We start from the raw sequence: 20,249 nt of genomic DNA, 5'->3' as shown, positions 1-20,249 counted from the left end.
TGAAGGAAGAAGGAAAAATGAGACTAACAGAAACTAGGAAACAGGCAGCCATAATAGGGGGAAAAATAACAACTACTAAAACGTTTGTTACAACCAAATAATATGAAAATATAAAATTTCAAATGAGAACTCATAGCAAAGATTAAATGGTCCATAATGTCAAGTATTGGAGTTGGCACAAGGAAACCAACTCTCCTACAAAGTAATAACTGAAGTGTTAAGTGAGGAACACTGCTAATTAAAAATTAGGCAATACTTGCTAAAATTTTAAAAGCAAACACTTCTTTCAGACAGCAATACTATTTTTTAGGACTTTGCCATTGGGCAGAATACTCATTAAAATATTGTTTATGTTAGCTAAAAGAACTGGAAATAATTTAAATGCCCATTAATAGTAGATTAATTAAATTGATATATATTTGTATGATAATATATTATGTAGAAGAAATGATTCAAATGGAATTACTTTTACATATGCACACACACACCAGGAATATCCTTTTTATCCTATTTATTCATTTTTATTAATGAAACTAATACATGAGCATAGTTTATTATAGAAAAACTTATAATGAAAAAGAACAGTCAACCAAATCACTGCATCCAATCCTTAGCCTGCTTCCTAAGTGTAACCTCTCATTGGTGTTTCTATATTAGATTATTCTGGTGGTTAGCTTCTTAATTAAAATAATATGCGCATGCAGTTGTAACTTGACTGATCTACTTAAAACATTATAAGAAACTTCCTATTATAAAAGATGAAGACAGTGTGCCTGTCTAATCACAATTTTTTGCCATTCTACTTGCTAAATCGACTGGCTCCATGGCACTAAATAATTAATTCTCTGATTCCTAAAATATAGACAGTATCTCTCAATTACTATGATATATGAAATTATATGCACCCTATGCTTTTTAACACCTTTCTCCCCTGTTGCTATCACTTCTCTCACCTACTCATAAAACAAGTCTTTCCTGTATTTAAATCTGTATATTTATTCTAATCATTTAAAATTAATAAGCAATAAATTTATTAAAACTATATAAACATGATTCACTTGTATTGTCCAGCAGTATTCAAAGCTTTCTGTTTCTTTCTCAAGACTTCAATAACAAAATCCCACAGCTACCAAAGAAAAAGCATTCCTAATGTCCAGGTGGGATATATTTTTCTGACACCATACAAAATCATTTCCCATTTTGGTTTGCTACATATACAGAGCACATTTTTCTTAGAATCTATGCCCTGCTCTTACTCTTAGGAAAGGCTAATTGTTTCTCTCCACAGAAACAAGCATTTTCATTATCAGTGTCACTAATGTTATCTAGTTCTCTACTCCTCCTATACATTCCATTTCTTTTCCTGAGTGTAGAAGAAAAACATAATCTTGCATAGATAAGTAGTTGAAAACAGGAGGTGTGTGTTGATAGCCTTTTCAGACCTTCCTGTATATTATTCTCTGCTGTTACAGCAAAATTTCACAAATGATACCTCTTAAATAGTGTCCAAATATCAATGAACTTGCACAGTTACTGTAAGATCATGCATCACTATTTAACTTTTAATGGATCTTTTGCCTATGCTAAATTTGTATCATCAGGCGCTGGTTATTTAGAAATGAGTAGTTTGCAGAGTCAAGCACATCTCCAAATTTTAACACATCTCTTTAAACAATATCAAAATAACCATATTGTTTAATTATTCCACTAAACACACTAGAAAGGTTTGTTTTGTTTTGTTTTGTTAATACTAAGACACTATAAAGGTAGCAGCAATAAATATGAGTTTTCAAAATTCTAATTTTCACTTAAAAACTCAGATTTTCTCATTGGTCACAAATTCTGTCAGTCATTGTCTTTGAAGTACAGGTTCACTGTATTTCAGTTTTATGAATATGTGTGCTAAACAGAGTAACCAGTTCACATGACAGTGTTTCAAACTAAAAGACTGTTTTTGACTATTTTATACATTGGTACACACAAATGCTTTATGCATATAATTCATTTGTTAACATACAATATTGAAAAGATGTTCTCAAGCAGCAACATGTAATAAAATTATTCTTAGGACTACATGGAATTTCTTTTTAGAAAATTGACAGGATTAGTTTAGTTTGCAGTTCTAAGGTTCCACCCAGGGGTGCACTGAATCATGTCTTTTCCCCTTTTGTATTATTATTATTATTATTATTATTATTATTATTATTATTATTTTACAGAGTCTTATTATTTTGAGACAGGGTCTTCTTAAATTGTCACAGCTGTCCTCAAACTTATGATCCTCTGGCCTCAGCCTTCAATGGATCTAGGATTACAAGAGTGCCCCCACGTGTTGCTTTGTTCTATGTAAAGAATACACTGAGTACAGTTTAGTGCCGGTGCCTTGATTTGTAAGTTTTACACCCCATTGCTTTGCGCCATCAGTGGAAGACATTAACAGAATCAAAAAGGCAAATAATAAATAAGTATTATAATGACTACCAAGATACCCTGAAAGGGGCTCAAAGACCCTCTAGAGGTCCATCATAGAAACCAGTACCACAGAGCTAACCCAAGTCATAGAAAAAAATAAGATATTTGAATTTAAATGAAGAAATACTTACCTACAAATTGACTTAAATCTAAATCCAATCGTTTTCGATATGTGAAATCTGGATCCATTCCATCTTTATGCAATACAATCTGGGATACACACTCATCGATTAATTTGAAGTACTGTTGTCTAAAATGAAAGAGAAGAGTAAATGTATTCTTATTACATCAAAACAATAATTTTTATTAGGATTAATTTCAAGTTTAAGAATTTGTTAATATAGTTTCAACAAGTGTTAGGTAGAGAACACTGCTAATTAAAAATTAGGCAATATAAATATAAATGAAATCAAATTCCATTTGTTGATTTTAATAAATATTTTTAAATAATCTTTTAGGAAATACACAATGCTTTAAAGATGACTTTCAAATACAAGTCAGAACCTTTACTTAATTTGTCAACAGTTATAAAGAGATTAAAATGAAGTGATATGTGCTTGAAGGTAATCCTCAAAGATCATTAAACTTCACTATGTCACACCAAAATAGCTACCGTTCATTCATTTTATTAGTACAAACCAAGAAAATATTTTCTACAAAAAGTTTTATGGGAAGTTCTTTAAAGCCATATTGCACATTATTTTCAGAGTGTTTATGCAATCAAATTAAAAACTGACACTGCAGAAGCTGGGGATGTGGTTCAATGGTAGAGCACTTGTATAGTGTGCCTTAGGCCCTGGGTTAAATCTTCAACATTACAAACACAAACAAAACTGATACTGTAAATGTTATGTAATGCCCAACTAGTATTTCTTACTCAAAAGAAAACTAGGAAACATTTAATATGACAACAATGTACAAAAATTAAATTTCAACTAAAATCCCCAAATAGGATCCATGTTGTTTCTAAAAGTTAAACATAGTCCATCTGTATTTCTAATACCCTAAGAACATTCCCTAAAAATTTAGTCAACGAATGTGAAAGTAATACATGCAATAAAAATTATAAACAAAATAAGATTGAATGTTAGAATAGGCAGTACCCTAATGAGGTACAAAATAACATTCCCAATCACCCCTAAGAATTCTTTCTTTCCTCCAGGACTTGCGTAGTGAAATTTTCTTCTTCACCACTTTCCATATGGACAGCCCCTCTGACCACATGGACCTCTCTTTCCTATAAACTGTGTCCTGCTGTCTTTGACCTATTTACCTTACATGTAATAAACCATCTATTATGCTGAATAAAACTAGTATGGCTAAATATTATCAAAGACTAAGTCATTAATTTTCACAGGGTAAAGTATTCAAGGAATGATTCCTAAGACTCAATTTTCTCTACTTCTTTCAAGGACATTAAATAATGTAAGGCTTTAATAGTTTAGCTGTTATAACTTCTTTTACACTTATATATCTATCACATTTGAAATTTTCCACGATGTATTTCTTTTTTTACTCTTAACATCAGTCTAGTAGTTTAATAATAAAAATATTTTTGCTTTAATACTGCAAGACATTTTCTAATTTTTTAAAATTTAATGTTGGCACACTTTTTCTCAAATCCACAATGTCCACTTATGAGTTCATTAATGATGTGGCTCAAATTACATGCAAAAACTCTTTCAGCAAGCAAAAATAGCCAAGAATAATATGTCTCTAGATCTTAGAAATGTACATCTAGGAAATAATCTCCATGATAAGTATCATGAATCTGTCAGGGGAATATGTGAATAAATTAACTAAGTGATAAATACAAACTGCCTTTACACTTCACCCACACAATACTACTCTTGTTGGAGAATGTGTTCTGAAATCATATGCATTTTATCAGTAGTATTTTTAACAAATATCAAAAATTATCTCCCCCTTGAGCTTCAACTAGCATCATATTTTGCACCTGATAAGACACTAATTATTTGGTCAAAACAGACTTTGGTCTTCTCCTCCTCCTGTACATTTTTCCCCCCTTTTTCTTAAGGAATTATGGCTGCCTTGTGTACATTTTCCCCAATGGAGTAACATTTCAGTAAAATTTCCTTTTAACCCAAAAGTTAAATTAAAAAAAAAAAAAGAACTCTTTAATTTTTCTCCTCAATTATTTTAAATGAGAACATTTTACATTCTGACAAGATCATTTGTTATTTACAAAAAGTGAAAAGTTATATTTGTTTATATCAACAGTAGTTTAAAATGTTATTCAATAATAAATGTTGAGGTCATCTAAGATTTCTGAAAAGGCAAATTCCAGGTCCATGGTACAATGGAGGAAATAAAACTATAAACAGAAAACAAAAAGAACAACATTCATAGAATGTTTACTTTTATACCAATAAAAGTTGTTTTACTGCATGGAAATAAAAAGCTAAATAAGTTAATTTTTTAAAGATGAATGTATGACAAAAATATGTAAGTGACCACAACTGTGATACTATAATATAATAAAAGCAACAAAAACATAAATTTATAAGAGTGGACAAATAATAACAATAACTAATTGCAGTTTGAGATCATGAAACAAAAACAGATAGTTGTAATAAACTTATAACAAGTATGTCTCCCGCTAAAATAACATGAGCTCAACATGCACCAGGAACAGTTGTTTATTTTGATCTGTTTTGAAGTTGGACATAATACCATGCCTCTTGGACACAACCCCTGTGGCACCATAGACACATTCAAACCACTAAATGCTAACAGGGTCCTGACTTCCTGGAAACTTGCAATAGCAAAAACCAACCTGAGGTCAGCGGGATCACATACAAACAGATCAAGAAATTGATGGGGTTACTTCAGAATAAAGACAAGTTTTAATTTCATTTTGAAGTAAATTTGGAGTAGAAATATAGTATTGTAATTAACAGAATATAAGGGGTATTATAAAATCTTATCTAATTAGTATTTTTCATCTAGCATTTATAAAATGGTTAAATATGTAAGCTTTTATTTTATCTTAAATATCAGAAAGCAGTTTATTAAACTCATATTTTTAAAACATTTATGGGGTTCTTAGCTACAAAGAAGTTTGGTGCATGACCTCCACTCTTCCTAAAGGATCTGAAGTTCCAACATTTTGACTCTTGTTGCCTCTTGTTAGGTACATCAGTACATCACTGAGCTGCACTTTGCCTTCACCCAGGGGCACAGTCTGAAAGAGGCTTTTCTAACAAATCCTTCTACTTGAAAATAAGTAGGAAAGACACACTCCCACAATATTTGAGAATGAAATCACGGCAAAGATAAATTGGTGGCAACATAGAAGATTTTATATTCAAACATCTTAGTTTCTCTCATAAATAGCAATAAAACTGGAAAGAAATTATAGAGAACACTTATTGAGCATGCACCATGTATCAGGGATTTGGCTCTGTTACCATACTTAATCTTCCTACAACCCAGTGAGTTAGGTGTTCATATACATATAGAGCTACATTATGATGTAGATGAGGTAGAGAAAGGGTAAACAATTTGTTATGCTCAGCTGGCTGGTATATAATCAAACCTGAAAAGCCATATGTATACTTTCTCTAATGCATTAGAAACATTAAACACACCTATATCATTAAGGTAATTTCCAGCTACTTAAACACTAATAAATGCCGTGTTTAGTACCCTTCATGTAACTTATGAAAAGAAACGTATCAACATCATAGGTACTGCATAAGAAATAACCAGAAAATATTACCCATCACGTGTTAAACAAATAATTTGTTGCTACTTTGAATTTTTATTCAGATGAAAGACTATAACCAAGAATCCACTGCAGTTTAAAGTCACAGTAATATAATAGTGTGTCACCATAATGTATCTAAATGTATGCCCAGAGGAAAAAAACATAAATCAATATTATGACAGAAATAAAAATTATTTTTTATTCCAAATGAAATATCAAGTGAACTTCACAATTAATAGATTTTTATTGGTGAAAGAAAACATTAGAATATAACTTCCTCTGACCTTATAAAATAATCATTTCGAATCAGCAAAAGATGCTGAAGAATAGAAATAAAATATCCCTCTGCTCTGGTTTCCTTAACTGTGTTCCATACCATGTTGTAAACATCAGATGCTTCAGTAAGTTGATTAAGGAACATAAGGACTTATTTATATTCTAACATCAAACAACTGTAATAATATGATACAGAATCTGCTCTGTAAAGCTTTGAGAAACCATTATCTATCTTACCCTACTACAGGTACTGAAGACTGAAGGCAGGGAATAACTCTGGAAATGTTAACTTGCTCTGACACTTTCTTGTTTCCCCCTCATAACCCCAACTAATCTGCTTTTCCTACGTGAAAATGCTGCTAGAGGTGAGGTAGTAGGTTGCTGGCTGTGAACACCATAATGAGTTCTAGGGGTGCTCTCACTGACAGTGCCAGGGAAGGTGTTATTTATCATGGAGAAGCACTAGTAGAGAATACTGGTGGATCTCTGGAAGAATGCAGTCCTACAAAATGAACAGGGGCCTAATGAGTATGAACCCACTGTGCAGAGAAGGAGCATGGGTGGCAAGGGAGACAAAAAGCTGGTCCATTTGTTAACTGTAATATCAATTTATATATGTATATACTCAGAAAAATGGAAAGAGCTAACAAAATAACATTTTTCTGGTGCAAAAAGGTTTGATTTCACATTGTTTACATAGAAATGAGTTAAATATTTTATAGGGAGCACTCAGTTGTTTTGGAATTAGCAGTGCTTTTATGTATCTTTTGACTAGACCTCAGAAAAAAAGGATATTCAAGTTCAGCTCTAATATCTTCCAGACGATGAGAGAACTCAATCAAATCTTCTTCCTTATGCTCATCAAAGACTTTAAGTTGGATATCCAGGCCATCATTCTTAATACGTTTTAAACTCTAGAGATATTAAATTGCAATTATGATAAATGATTTTGTTTTTAATTATGCAAAAAATTAATGTATAACATATAAACAATAAACCAACCATTCAACATGATTTATAGCATTCAAACATATAAAGTGTTAAATAATACTCAAATCTTATCGTCTATATTTCAAAAATAGATTTTTATACTCAAGTCTTTTCCCATAGATAAATTATTCTTCAGGGTAATTTATCTAAATTTCCCCCACTCAAGTATTCTTCTAATTTAAATATTAATAAGGAGACTGCAGGGCACTTACTGGCAATATCTCTTTCAATCCACAACGCATAAATTCATTTCTGATATGAAGCCTGAAGTCCAAATCATCAGGAGATGTAACAAGGGCGTTTATGAGCTGCATACAAGCTACCTACAGCAGACACACAGTGAGATTTAGACTTGGTTTCTAACATTAGAGATAAAACAACAAAATTGAAAAATCGAGGTTCTGTTCCAAGAATTACAAATATTTTCTCTAGCAGAAAATCCTATTAATATAATAATTTCTGTGTAAAATATTTTAATCAACCATATATATTTAAAAGAAATAGAGTTTCAGTAGTTTTTCTTTTTACTTATTTGGGATTATTGAGGAAAAAGGGAGATGAAGATATATTACTCATTAGTATCTCTTAACAAAAAAATTCACCAATAACCAAAAGGTCTTATCCAGCATCATTCCACATACAACCAATAGCACATGAACACATTCTGTCTGAAAACTACAAATATGTATTAGTGGATGGATAGTATCTAAACTGGAACAAAAATAATAATAATTTTCCATTCATCAAAAGAAACATAAATTCCCAAAGACCACAAAATCAACAGGCTACTGAATCTGGTTACTAGGGTTATTATAACCAAAAACTACATAATTAATTAATTTCTCAAACTTTATCAAGCAATGGTTTTTGCACATTGGCAAAAATTCAAAATTACTGTGTTATTTTTATTAACACAAAAATTATATAGCTCATTAAACCCCTTTTAATGTACAGCTTAAATAATAATAAAAAATTACAAAATCTTTCAGTTTAGGTATCACACCCAGCTTTCAACTTCTCCATTTTTTTTTAGCCCTGCCTGAACTATGTCTTTTATCATCAAAAATCCATATAATTGAAGCAAAAGAGATTCTCTCTAGAGAGGAAAATCATTCTTTGTTGTTGCTGATAATGTTATTTTTCTATGTCTACATTCTACTCAAAGTCTAACAAGAACTACTGAACTACTGATCAATATGTTTAACCCCACGCTGTTCCCTAAATTGTCTTTTCTCCATTCCTTAAGGCAAGGTTTATATGAATTTAAAATGTTGTTTTTGGATTAAGACACCAACAGGGGTCTCAGTTCCTGCTGGTTGAAATATATAGTAATTGTTATATTTGATATCCAAGCACTAAAATCTGACCAGCATGCCTGTACTGTCAAACCTTAAGATTGTTTAAAATAGGGGTAGGAAATGTGCCAGAAGACAGAGGGATAAGCAAAACATACATTAAAAAACTTAGAACAGTCTACCTTTCTGCTACATACTCACTCAGCTATCACCAGTTTGTGTCAATAAATTTAAAATGTTTTCCTTCCACACCCTTACCAGTCATTACTAAACAACCACAAACTTTTTTTTATCAGAAAACACTCTGTAATTTTTAAAGAGTTCAGAGAGTATGCATGCATGTGTGTGTCTGTGTGTGTGTGGTATGTGCACACAATTTCTCTACATTAAGAGATACTAAATCAGTGTCAATCACCCAGATTCTAAACGAATGTAAAGAAAGAAGCACACAGAAAGAAGCAAATACCAGCAACACTAAACTTAGCATAAATATCACCTAAACTGAAAACAGATATATGCAGAAAAAATAAGTAACATGAAATGGAGAAGAAGGGGACAAAAATAATCTAAATTATTTCCAGGAAATATTCAAAAAGATGATTTCTCAAAGAAAGAAAAGTGGGAAACTAAGCTGAAAGAATCTATTTAAATCTACAAAATGTTTCCCCAGATATAATGCCTATTTACCACTAACATGGCCTACAACCACTCTTTGATTTTTATCATGCAAACATGAGTTTATGAATATACATACATATATTCCAAAACATACTGACTTTCCTTACAGGTCAAAAATCCTATAATGAAGGTAAAGATCAAGGTATTTTTATTAACACAAAATAAATTATATAGCTTTAATGTACAGCTTCAATAGTAATAAAAAAAATTGCAAATTCGATACATAGAACTGTGACCTCACATATATCTCAATGTATATATATATATATATATATATATATGTATATGTATGTATATATATATGGACTTGAGGTATCATATGATTTCACACCAATTCAGCGTACCATCAGTAGACATCAATTCAGAATCTGTGCCATATTAATTCCCAGAGATACCAAAAAAGGTTCAGGAGCTACAAAGGGAAGCAGTACAAACTGTACAACTGCAGATGCACAGCTATCATAGTAAAACATACTATACACTTGAAGAGGTACATCCGGCATACAATGGGAATCGGAGGTACTAAATAAGAACAAAGACTACTTAATAAAACTACTAACTCAAAGATTAATAGGAAAGTGCCCAATGAAGGAATAGACAAAGATATTTCAAGAAGAGGAATTAATATGTTCAAAGACAGGGGCTATTTCACTGAATTACAAGTAATTCAAAGTTCAGAAATCCTTTGAGCAGGGAGAGCTGGTAAAGGAGTCAAGAGAGATGATGCTGACCAGGAAGACAGGGGACAGATCAAACATGCCTTTTTGTGTACCAAAACACAAAATTCAGATTCAAGTGCAAATAGTGAAAATCACAAAGGATATTATGGAAAGCAGGAACAATAATAGAAACAGTAGATTCAGATTAAAAAGCTAATGTAGAAACAAAACAACGGTGGTAAGCAATGTAAGAAGGGCTGGAATAACATTTGAAATCTAAACAGGAAAAACTGATACAATTTGAACACTGGTTGAGGTAGAAGAACAGAAGTTACAAGAAGCCTCCCACATTTATTGTTTAACTGACAGGAACTGGTACCGTAACAGATATACAAAATGCAAGGAAGCCAACAGGTTTTAAAGAAGAATAGGATAAATCCTGCTTTTAAAACTGAAACTAATATGTACATTAGGAATCATTCATTAAAAAATAGTTTGTCAACTGGGGATTATTAATAGAAATATTAATATAAACTCAAGAAATGTGAATAAGTTATTCAATCACCATGCTTATAGAAATATGACCTAACTTGTATTATGCTACAGAAATGGCTTCAATTACGAGACAAAATTCACCTCCTTCTGGAGCTAGACAAAATTTACTATCTTGTACTCAACTCTGTACTATGACTTTTTAACGTTTGGTTTCTGACCTTTTCTGGACAAATAAGGTAAGACACAAAATTCAAGGAACATAAACACGTTCAATGCCTGAGCCCATCCACAAGCCAGTTCGGGTGGCTCCAGGACCACCAAGAGCAGATACTTTCTATATTGTTGGTATTCTCAGGAACAGCAAAAGCAAGTTGTCTGAAGAAAGTTCACTCTTGGCTCAACATGTTCATCCTGGATGTACGTTGATGATTTTACAAGTTTAAATGATGGCTATCCTACACTGTAAAATCCTAACAGCTTCAGGAGATAAATCCAGATTGAAAACAAGTATCAGAAAATACTTAAATAAAAATTCTATCAGAATCTGCAAATACTTATTATCTAATCCTGGAAGATCCCTACCCAATAGCAGAAATCACCTGTCTCTCTTTGCACAATCAAATTTCACATTTATCAAATTAAGATGAGTAAATGATGCTTACAGAGAAATATTTAGCCTCCAGTACAAATAAAGAAACTAATGATTTTTAAATTCTATATACATATGCATTAATTCAGAATAAAAACTAAACAGACTACATAATGTAGAAAGACAGAAACAGTAAAAGATACCAACAGATGTAAAGTTCTTAAATTTTATTTAATCTCCTAATTGAATGTTCTATAAATGATATGGCAAAACAAGAAGTCAGAGCTTGAAAACTGCATATGCTCCACATATGCACCCAAAGAAACGAATTGCAATATTCAAGGGACTATAAGTTACATGAATAGGTCCTCTGAATGACATGGATTCTTCTAAGCCATTTAATACTTCCTCTCAAGGCAGTATCAATTTCTCCTATATGCTCCCATGCATTCTATTGACACTGCTAAATTAAAAATTTCATATCAATAATTAGGTAGCTTTAAATTCATTCCTGAGCATAAGAGTCTTAAAAGCAATGTATTTCATTCATCTCTGTAGTTCCAGTATCTAGTGCATACCAGTCATTGGCTAACTGGTTATTTAAAAGACATTGCAGTTATCTTTGAGCCACAGGTTAAATTTATCCTTCTAGTGGCCTATCACAGTATTAACAAAGGTATCTATTATCTTTAAATTCTGGGGAATGTTAATCACTAGCTTATTCTTAGAAGTTCTCCATATGAAAATGAGTTCACATTGGAATATTATTTTATTGGTATTATAACATCATTTAGGATAATAGCATATTATTTACTACTTCATTCTATTGTTTGGTGTTTGTATTCTTTCATAATTTTATATTTATCCTATTGATGCAAACTTCAACAAAAGTAGATGCCAAAATAGAAAGAAATAAAGATAAACTGATCTCTCTATCCTAGGATGCCCCAATAATGGTTCTTAAATAAACTCTCCAGTCAGGCATGATGGCTGATGTCTATAATGCCAGCAGCACAGGAGGCTGAAGGAGGATTGCCAAGTTGAAAGTCAGCCTTAGCAAGACCCTATTTCAAAATACAAAATAAAAAGGCCTGAGGATATGGCTCAGTATTTAAGTACCACTGGGTTCAATCCCCACTACCAAAAATAAAAATACAAAAAGAAACCCTCCAATTCATACTCTGTATTCTGCATTTGGTTTTTCACTAAGCATGAAAATTCGGTGAATTTTAAGGAGTAGAAAGAATAAAATCAAATGAAAACAAACAAATTTGGCTAAATCCAGAAAGGCATTTTACCTCTGATTTGTCTCATTCCTCTAATAATAATTGCCCATTGACAAGTTCAAAGTAGAATGATTACAACTCAAGAAAGATCTTGCATTGCTTTTAATATTTTAATGAACCCCAAACTATATATAACAGGAAAAAGTTCTCATTGTTTTTTTTATTATTTTAAAAAGATCCTGGTGTTTTCTACGTTCTGAGACACATAAGAATTGAAATCCAAACAATTTCCAAAGTTATATTCTATAATTGAACTAAATGAAATCCAAGGATTGAAAAGATTTTTTTTTAAGTTAGTAAAAGATTTAATTACAACTCTCAACCTTTGACTGAGGTAGCATAAACGGCCAACAATCCCATCACAGTGTTTGAACAGAAGCCACACTTCTCACAAGCTACTCTTCGCTGCACCTCAGCCACATGCTTGAACAAACACAACAAATAAATTTTAACACAGGGCTGCTTCTGAGACACACAGGACTTTGGATCAAGGATTTCCCCTGTGTCCTATTCATCCTAGAACTTCAGGGCAGCTTGAGACACTTCCTCAATTCCCTCCCTCTTCCTCACCTAGGGTCAGACCTAACATGGAGTTGGATGGTTCTCCAGCCCCTCCAGACCCCTCTTCCAAAGACTGTCACAGGCATTTCGCCCAATCCCTCACACACCAAACCTCCCCTTCTCAGAGGAACCAGACCAACATCCCTTATTTCACAAAGCAAATTCCAACAAGAGTATCATTTTCAAATCATCTGATTGAAAAGTATTACAACTAAAAATACAACCTTGGGTCTCTGGTTGTGGTTCAGTGGCAGAGCACTTGCCTAGCATGTGTGAGGCACTGGGTTCGATCCTCAGCATCACATATAAATTTTTAAAAAATCAAGATACATCGACAACTAAAAAATATTCGAAAAAATGTATATATAACCCTTTCTTTTTTGTTATATATGTATTTTTCATTTGTTTTAATTAGTTATAGATGACAGTAGCATGCATTTATGCACTTTGATATATCATATACTCAATGGAATATTAGTCAGCTTTAAAGAAGAGTAAAATTATGAAATTTGCCAGTAAATGGTTGGATTTGGTTAATACCATGCTAAGCAAAATAAGCCAATACAACAAAACCAAAGGCCAAATGTCTTCTCTAATATGCAGTTGCTAATCCACAATAAGGCGGGTGGCACTAGGGAAGAATAGCATTAGCTTAGATTAGGTTGAGGGAAGTGATGGGAGGGGAGTGGAGGGGATATGGGGATAGGAAAGATAGTAGAATGAAACAGATATTATTATTGTATGTATATATGTGACTGCTGACCAGTATGATTCTGCAACATGTACACTCAGAAAAATGAGAAATTATATCCTCTCAATATAACCCTTTCTTAAGGGTTATTATTGAACAGAATACATTTCCCTTTGTTGTTCTCTGTACAGGATCACACTCCACACTCATGCTTTGTGAGGTGTGTGAATGCCCCATGCACAACACACAGCCTTCCTCTAGTAAAGTTCCAAGACACCAAGGGGGTAGATAATAATCCTGGCTTTTGCCTTTTGGGAAAATACATTCTAGGATATAGAATGCCTCCTATAGACATTCTAGAAAGACATACCAACCACTAACCACCCCTGTCCATGGCTGCATCAATGTTATCATCATAGCTTAGGAAATCAAAAGATATGATAGTTGCGAAACAATGTGAATGTATGTAACGCCACAGAATGGCACATTAAAAAAAAAAAAAACTGAAGAGAACAATGGCTATGTATTTCAACAAAAGTAAACAAACTGCAGATCCGAGTTATTTTTACTGGAAAATAAAAAAAGAGGTGCACAAAAGTACAATAGAAACCCATCTAATTTTCAGTGTCTAAAGAATACGGTAAAGCAAATTTTTTGAAGGCTGGAGGCAGTTAAATAAAAAAATATTAAGCATATTTTCAGTGAGCAAAAGATGTTAATTACATCTAGATTCACATTAAAGTATCAAAGACATTAATGTTACCCCTCTCATAACCAAGCTTGTCTGTCTTTTCCCTTATTCATATTTGCCCTCTGAAAGAACTTTCCTCTCTCTAGATTCAGAAACTTTGGAAAACATGTTTTCTTTTTAGTCAATATCTCAAATAGGGAAAATTCTCTTGTATCACGTGAACCAGAATTAAAGAAAGTTTCGTTCCACTCATTCTACATTCCAAGTACACTGAATGTATACAAATAACACTAGGAGCATCCAACTGAAGGAAAAGCAACCAAGAAGACAACTCTAAGAAGCTCAGCAGTTTGTTCTATTTCAATACAATTCTTCCTGAGCTTTGCACATTTCTGCATGTATTGCAGTAGAGGCATTGATGGGCTTTGTTCTAGATTTAAGTATAGCAAACAACCTCAGAGGATAGAGGCAGCATTGTCCCTTCCAACAAAGGGCAGGCAAGCTCCTAGTCCAATATAATAAAGTCACCATCTGGCATAGAATCAGCATGCTTACCGCTCATTCTAGAAGATTCAGGTTCCATAAGCTCAAAGTTCCTCTCCTACAGCACACTCACCATCTCCCACCAGAGAGCTCTGCTATTTGACCACCATAGCTAAACTTTACTAAGCATTCTGTCAGAATAGCAGAAGACAGCTATGGTTCCTGTACCTACCATGCATAATATCTTTCTGCATTTCCATGTGTCTGCCGTATCTCAATCCCCATAACCCTAGGTCAATCATTCTATGAGATGGGTGAGTGAAACAGATCAAAGTGACAGACTGGACTGTCTTCAGACAGACACTCCAAAAAGAAAGATTAAAATCAATTATTTCGTGAACTAAGAATCATAAAGATTATCAGCCAGCTCGAAAGCCATGCTGATAGCCTTGTCTCCTATAGCCATTTGGGTAACAATGATTCCAACTGAGGGTCCCCAACAACTATAAACAACATTTTCCTTCCAAAAATGCCATGTGTGTCTTCAAGAGAGAACAACTCATATGAAAGACAGGCATTAACTTTCCTCTCTTTTCAAAAATATCATAACTGACACATTATGTGTTTAGGGAAACACTAACAGTGTGCCACGCAGTATTCAGATAACTTTGGAAATCACTTCAAAGTCAAGCTTCCTTCGGTTAATCTAAGAAAGGTGGGGTGGAATGGGATGATTCACTATATTCCCCCTCATGCAGTTATTCCTGGAATGAAAGTCAGACATTTAAAAAAGCTGTTATGAAATTTTTCCTGGGTTTTAGCTAAGATAATCAGTGATACCACATCATCCCTGACAGCACTTAGAGCAGCTTCAAGTCACTGGCCAGGGTTGCTTGGCACAAAAGAATTGCCCTGGACTTCCTCCTTCCTGAAGCAGAAGACTGTGAGATCATTAACATATCAGTCTGTATATAAATTAATACACCAGCCTTGTGGAAAGAACAATTGAAAAATTAAAGGAGAAAGCCAACTGTTGTGCTAAGGTCTCCCTGAGCCTTTCACAATTCTGCATGTATTGTAGTAATTGACTTCCTGATGCAGTCTCATTGGAGGAGTCTTTATTATACAGTCTACAAGGCAACTTAACAGATTTCATCACAACCTGTATCAATAAGATCATAGCTAACTGCTTGCTGTCCCTGCCCCTAAGGTCAGGGTTTATCTCCTTCAACACCATACTGCAACTGGTCTTCCTCACATCACACTATGAGCTTCATGATCTGGAAATGGGGGCTGCAATAAAGCTAACACAAGAGTCTTTATTTTTGACCTAGAAGTTTATGTTTGTTGACAGCACCAATTAAACATGTCAGTTTACAAGTAGTGGGAAACCTGAAACCCTTCAAGTTCTTGATACTCCCAGTTACAACTCCAATGGGACTGGATCCGGAAAACACAATTAGGGTGGGGAGGAGGTGCAGAAGAAAACCAAATGTCCAAAAAACCAAACTAAGATTCACACACTTATTCCTTTCCTGACATAAACATATCAATACATATCAATCAACTCTATGAACAACAGCAAGGGTTTCAACAAACCCTTTGAAATCCAGATCCCCTTGCAAAATACAGTTCTCACAAGAGAAGATGGAAGACACACATAGAAAGGAGGAGAGAGAAATGAGATAACAGAAAATTAAAATATGGCAAAAACTAGAGATTGGCAACTCTATATTTATTCCAAACCTCTTCTAAGTAAGATCAGGCCAACAGAGAGAACAATCACACACACACAAAAATGGACCTATGATAGACAGTGTGGTTCTCCAAGGACATCTGTGGCAGAAGGTATCTCTGTTCCTAGCATCTCAAGTGCTACCCAGGGTAGTGTTTGGGATCATGTTTCTGAGAACACTGTTGTGATGTGGTTCGGCATTCTTCTTCTGTACATGACACTAATGATTACATATCATCCATACATGTTTCCGTGGGCCTTGAAAAATTTTATAAGGTACTCAATACCATTTTCTATTTAAATGGCCTAGAATGGATTAGGTTGCTTGCAGCTGAAGAAATCTTCCTGATACATTTAAGAAAATAAACTGAAGTACACTAGTGCAATTTCCAGTATTTACTATTGGTTTTAATTAGTTATACATGACAGCAGAATGCATTTATGCACTTCAATAGATCACACATAAATGGGGTATAAGGTCTCATTTTTCTGATTGTAGAATCACATCAGTCATGCAGTCATATTATGTACATAAGGAAATAATGTCTGTTTCATTCTACTATTTTTCCTATCCCCATATCCCCTCCTCTTCCCTCACTCCCCTCTGCCTAATCTAAGTTAAACTCTATTCTTCCCTAGTGTCTCCCCTTCATTGGGAATTATCATCCATATATCAGAGAAAATATTTAGCCTTTGGTTGTTTTGTTTATACTTTCTTTCCTGAAAATAAGACTCTCTAACATCTGAAAATAACTATAAGATATTTCAGGTACTTCGTTTTTCATTTTATTACTAAACTATATCAAATGGGGGAAATACAGTCATTTTCTATCAAAATTATAGGCAGTCAAATTATCTTTATTATGATCACACTCTGAAGAAAATCAAACAATTTTCCTTTAAAAAGCACTTTGCTATAAACATACATTGCAATAAAAAATTCCTCATTGTTCTTTATATTACTATCTCCTATTTTCTCCAATTTAAAAGCAAACAACTGGTTTCTATTTTATTTGGTAACAAACAAGTTTTATTTTTAATTTGATGATCTGCTAATATCACCCAGATTAATTCATTTTAATAAATGTGAATTAGGAAGATAATGGAATAAAATGGGCACTTAGAACAATGGCTTTATGGGAAAATTGACAATCAGCTAGTTCTAAAATAACCAAATTTGTAGAAAATTCAGAAACCCTCAAAGAAAGTATATTTATGTTAGTAAAGTGTTGCTTCATAATTTTAATAAAAATAGAGCATAATCAGTAATCCTCAGAAGAGAATCTATTTTACCTTTTTTTTTAATTGAGGGTGGGATGAGGTAAGCTAAATTACCTTATTGCAAATAGTACCTTTTACTCTTAAGCTTGCCATCTGCTAGTTTTTCAAACATTAGGCTTAATAATAAGAAGCCTTTGTTAAAGGGTAAAACCCACAATAAAATGAACAGCGAAAATTAAAATTTAGAATTCTCTTCCCATTATCTACTATTTATCAGCAACATGGAATGTACCCAGAAAATGAGAAAAGGTGATTTTAAATGATGCCAACATAACTTTTCTTGATGCAAATTAAGATTTAAGAACTGCATCATGAAATTTATTTCAGCATTTGAAGGACATCAAAAAAAGTACAATATCACCAAGTGTAACAGAAAATATAATTACTTACAACTGAACAAATTACTTTTGTAAAAGCCAATTAGTTTCAAATATAATCAACCATCTATACCATTGTAAAAATTCTCGGAAGAATTGAACCAAATACATGATTTCCATAGCTATCAAAGGTCAATGTTGCCAGGTGAGATAGCACACACCTTAGGAGGCTGAGGCAGGAGGATCACAAGTTCAAGGCCACCTTTGGCAACCTAACAAAGCCCTAAGCAACCTAGCAAGACTATCTCGAAATTAAAAATTAAAAAATAGGCTGGGGATATAGCTCAGTGGTTAAGCACTTCTGGGTTCAATCAATGGTACCATAAAAGGGAGAGGGGTAGGCAGTGTTGCTGCTATCCCTCCTCTACTACACTGCTATACCATTACCATAAAATAAGGCCAATAAGAGGTAGTTCAAAAAGAAATCATCCTGACAAATGTAATTAGCCGCATTATTTGTAACAAACAATGGAAATAACCAAAATGTCTGACAACTGATAAATTAAATATGGTGTATTCAATATATAATGGAATAATAGGTGGCAACAAAAAATGAACTACTGATACACATTCCAACAAAGATAAACCTTGAAAATATTATGCTAAATGAAAGAAGTCAGTCACAAAGAACCAATAATTGCATGATTATATTAATGTGCAGTGTCTGGAATATGTAAAACTATAGAGACAGAAGGTAGGGTACTGGTGGCCTAGGACTAGAGTGAATGAAGGAATTTGGGGGTTACAGCTAAGGGATGAGTACTTTCTTTTGGGAGCATTGAAAATACTCTAAAATTGATTGTGATTAATACATCTGAATGTAAAAAAATACACACTTTAAATGGGTAAATAATATGACATATGAATTTTATCCAAATATAACTTTATTTAAAAACCACCCAAAAACTAAATACAATTTTGAAATAGAATTTTAAAAATTTCTTCAAGTGTTAATGTCTTAATCTTATGGATAGTAAGCCAGAACTGTTTAAAACATCAGATGAAAAAGAACACCTACACAAGAGGAAATCAAAAAGATTCAAGGAAGAAAGGAAGGAAAAGAGAAGAACAGAAAGAAGAGACAGAAGTAGAACAAGAAAGAATATGAATTAAATGACCCCAGCACATGAAGCCAAAACTAGAGGTGTCAGCAGTGGAGAACAAAGGCAAGTCCCTAATTCCCCTGCCATCTGCCAAGCGCAGAATGAGTGAAGAGGGGCTTTTTTCCAGGCCCATGGCAGCTGGACACATGCAGTAGAGAACATACATTCAGATCCTCAGTCCTGCCTACTGCAGAGGGACACAAATCACAGCAATAAGGTCCCTCACCAGCCACTCACATTGTTGTCAGCTGATATGTCACAGTCAATTCATCAGCTTCACAGTTTCTAACATCATCTGATTTTGCTTCAAATAACATCTTTTAATTTTAATTTAATGTTTCTTAATTTTAAGACTTGGATTTTCTATTCCTATCACAACTAGAAACAATAAAAGGATCAAGGACCAGAAAACATTTAAAATTTAAAAAAAAAAAAAAAACTACAAGTAGAGTACAGGCATGGTGGCATAAGCTTGTAATCTCAGCAGTTTAGAAGGCTGAGAAAGGAGGATCACATGTTCAAGCCAGCCTTAGCAACTTAATGAGGCCCTAAGCAACTTGATGATACCCTGTCTCAAAATAAAAAAACATAAACAGGGCTGGGGATGTGGCTCTGTGGTTAAGTGCCCCTGAGTTCAATACTTAGTACCGAAAAAGAAAAAAATAATACAACTATAACTTTTACATATGTTTTTGTTTTTTTGTTTTTTTGTTTTTTTGTTTTTACATATAATTTAAAACAGATGTGCTTCATACTTATTAGCACACTGGTTTCCAAAAGTTGTTGCTCATCAGAATCACCTAAGGATTCTTTTAAAACTCCCAAGGCCACATCACAACCAGGTCAAATAAATTGTT

The 20,249-nt window shown here is 33.3% G+C and overlaps 1 protein-coding gene across 4 annotated transcripts in view; it reads right to left on the bottom strand.

The window, feature by feature from the left end:
- Diaph3 (diaphanous related formin 3) overlaps window positions 1–20,249 on the bottom strand; it is a 464,142-nt gene that overhangs the window by 305,515 nt on the left and 138,378 nt on the right. For all 4 annotated transcript variants that reach the window (XM_076871975.2, XM_076871976.2, XM_076871977.2 and 1 more), the window contains 4 exons: window positions 7,681–7,791; window positions 7,274–7,392; window positions 6,487–6,603; window positions 2,604–2,722 (listed from right to left, as the gene is read on the bottom strand). In XM_076871975.2, the coding sequence (XP_076728090.2) occupies window positions 2,604–2,722; window positions 6,487–6,603; window positions 7,274–7,392; window positions 7,681–7,791 (466 nt within the window). The remainder of the gene's footprint in view (window positions 1–2,603; window positions 2,723–6,486; window positions 6,604–7,273; window positions 7,393–7,680; window positions 7,792–20,249) is intronic.

This window comes from Callospermophilus lateralis, chromosome 12 (assembly GCF_048772815.1).
Source record: "Callospermophilus lateralis isolate mCalLat2 chromosome 12, mCalLat2.hap1, whole genome shotgun sequence".
In the NCBI taxonomy this organism is placed as follows: Eukaryota; Metazoa; Chordata; class Mammalia; order Rodentia; family Sciuridae; genus Callospermophilus; species Callospermophilus lateralis.
This window is presented reverse-complemented; position numbering and strand designations above follow the sequence as displayed.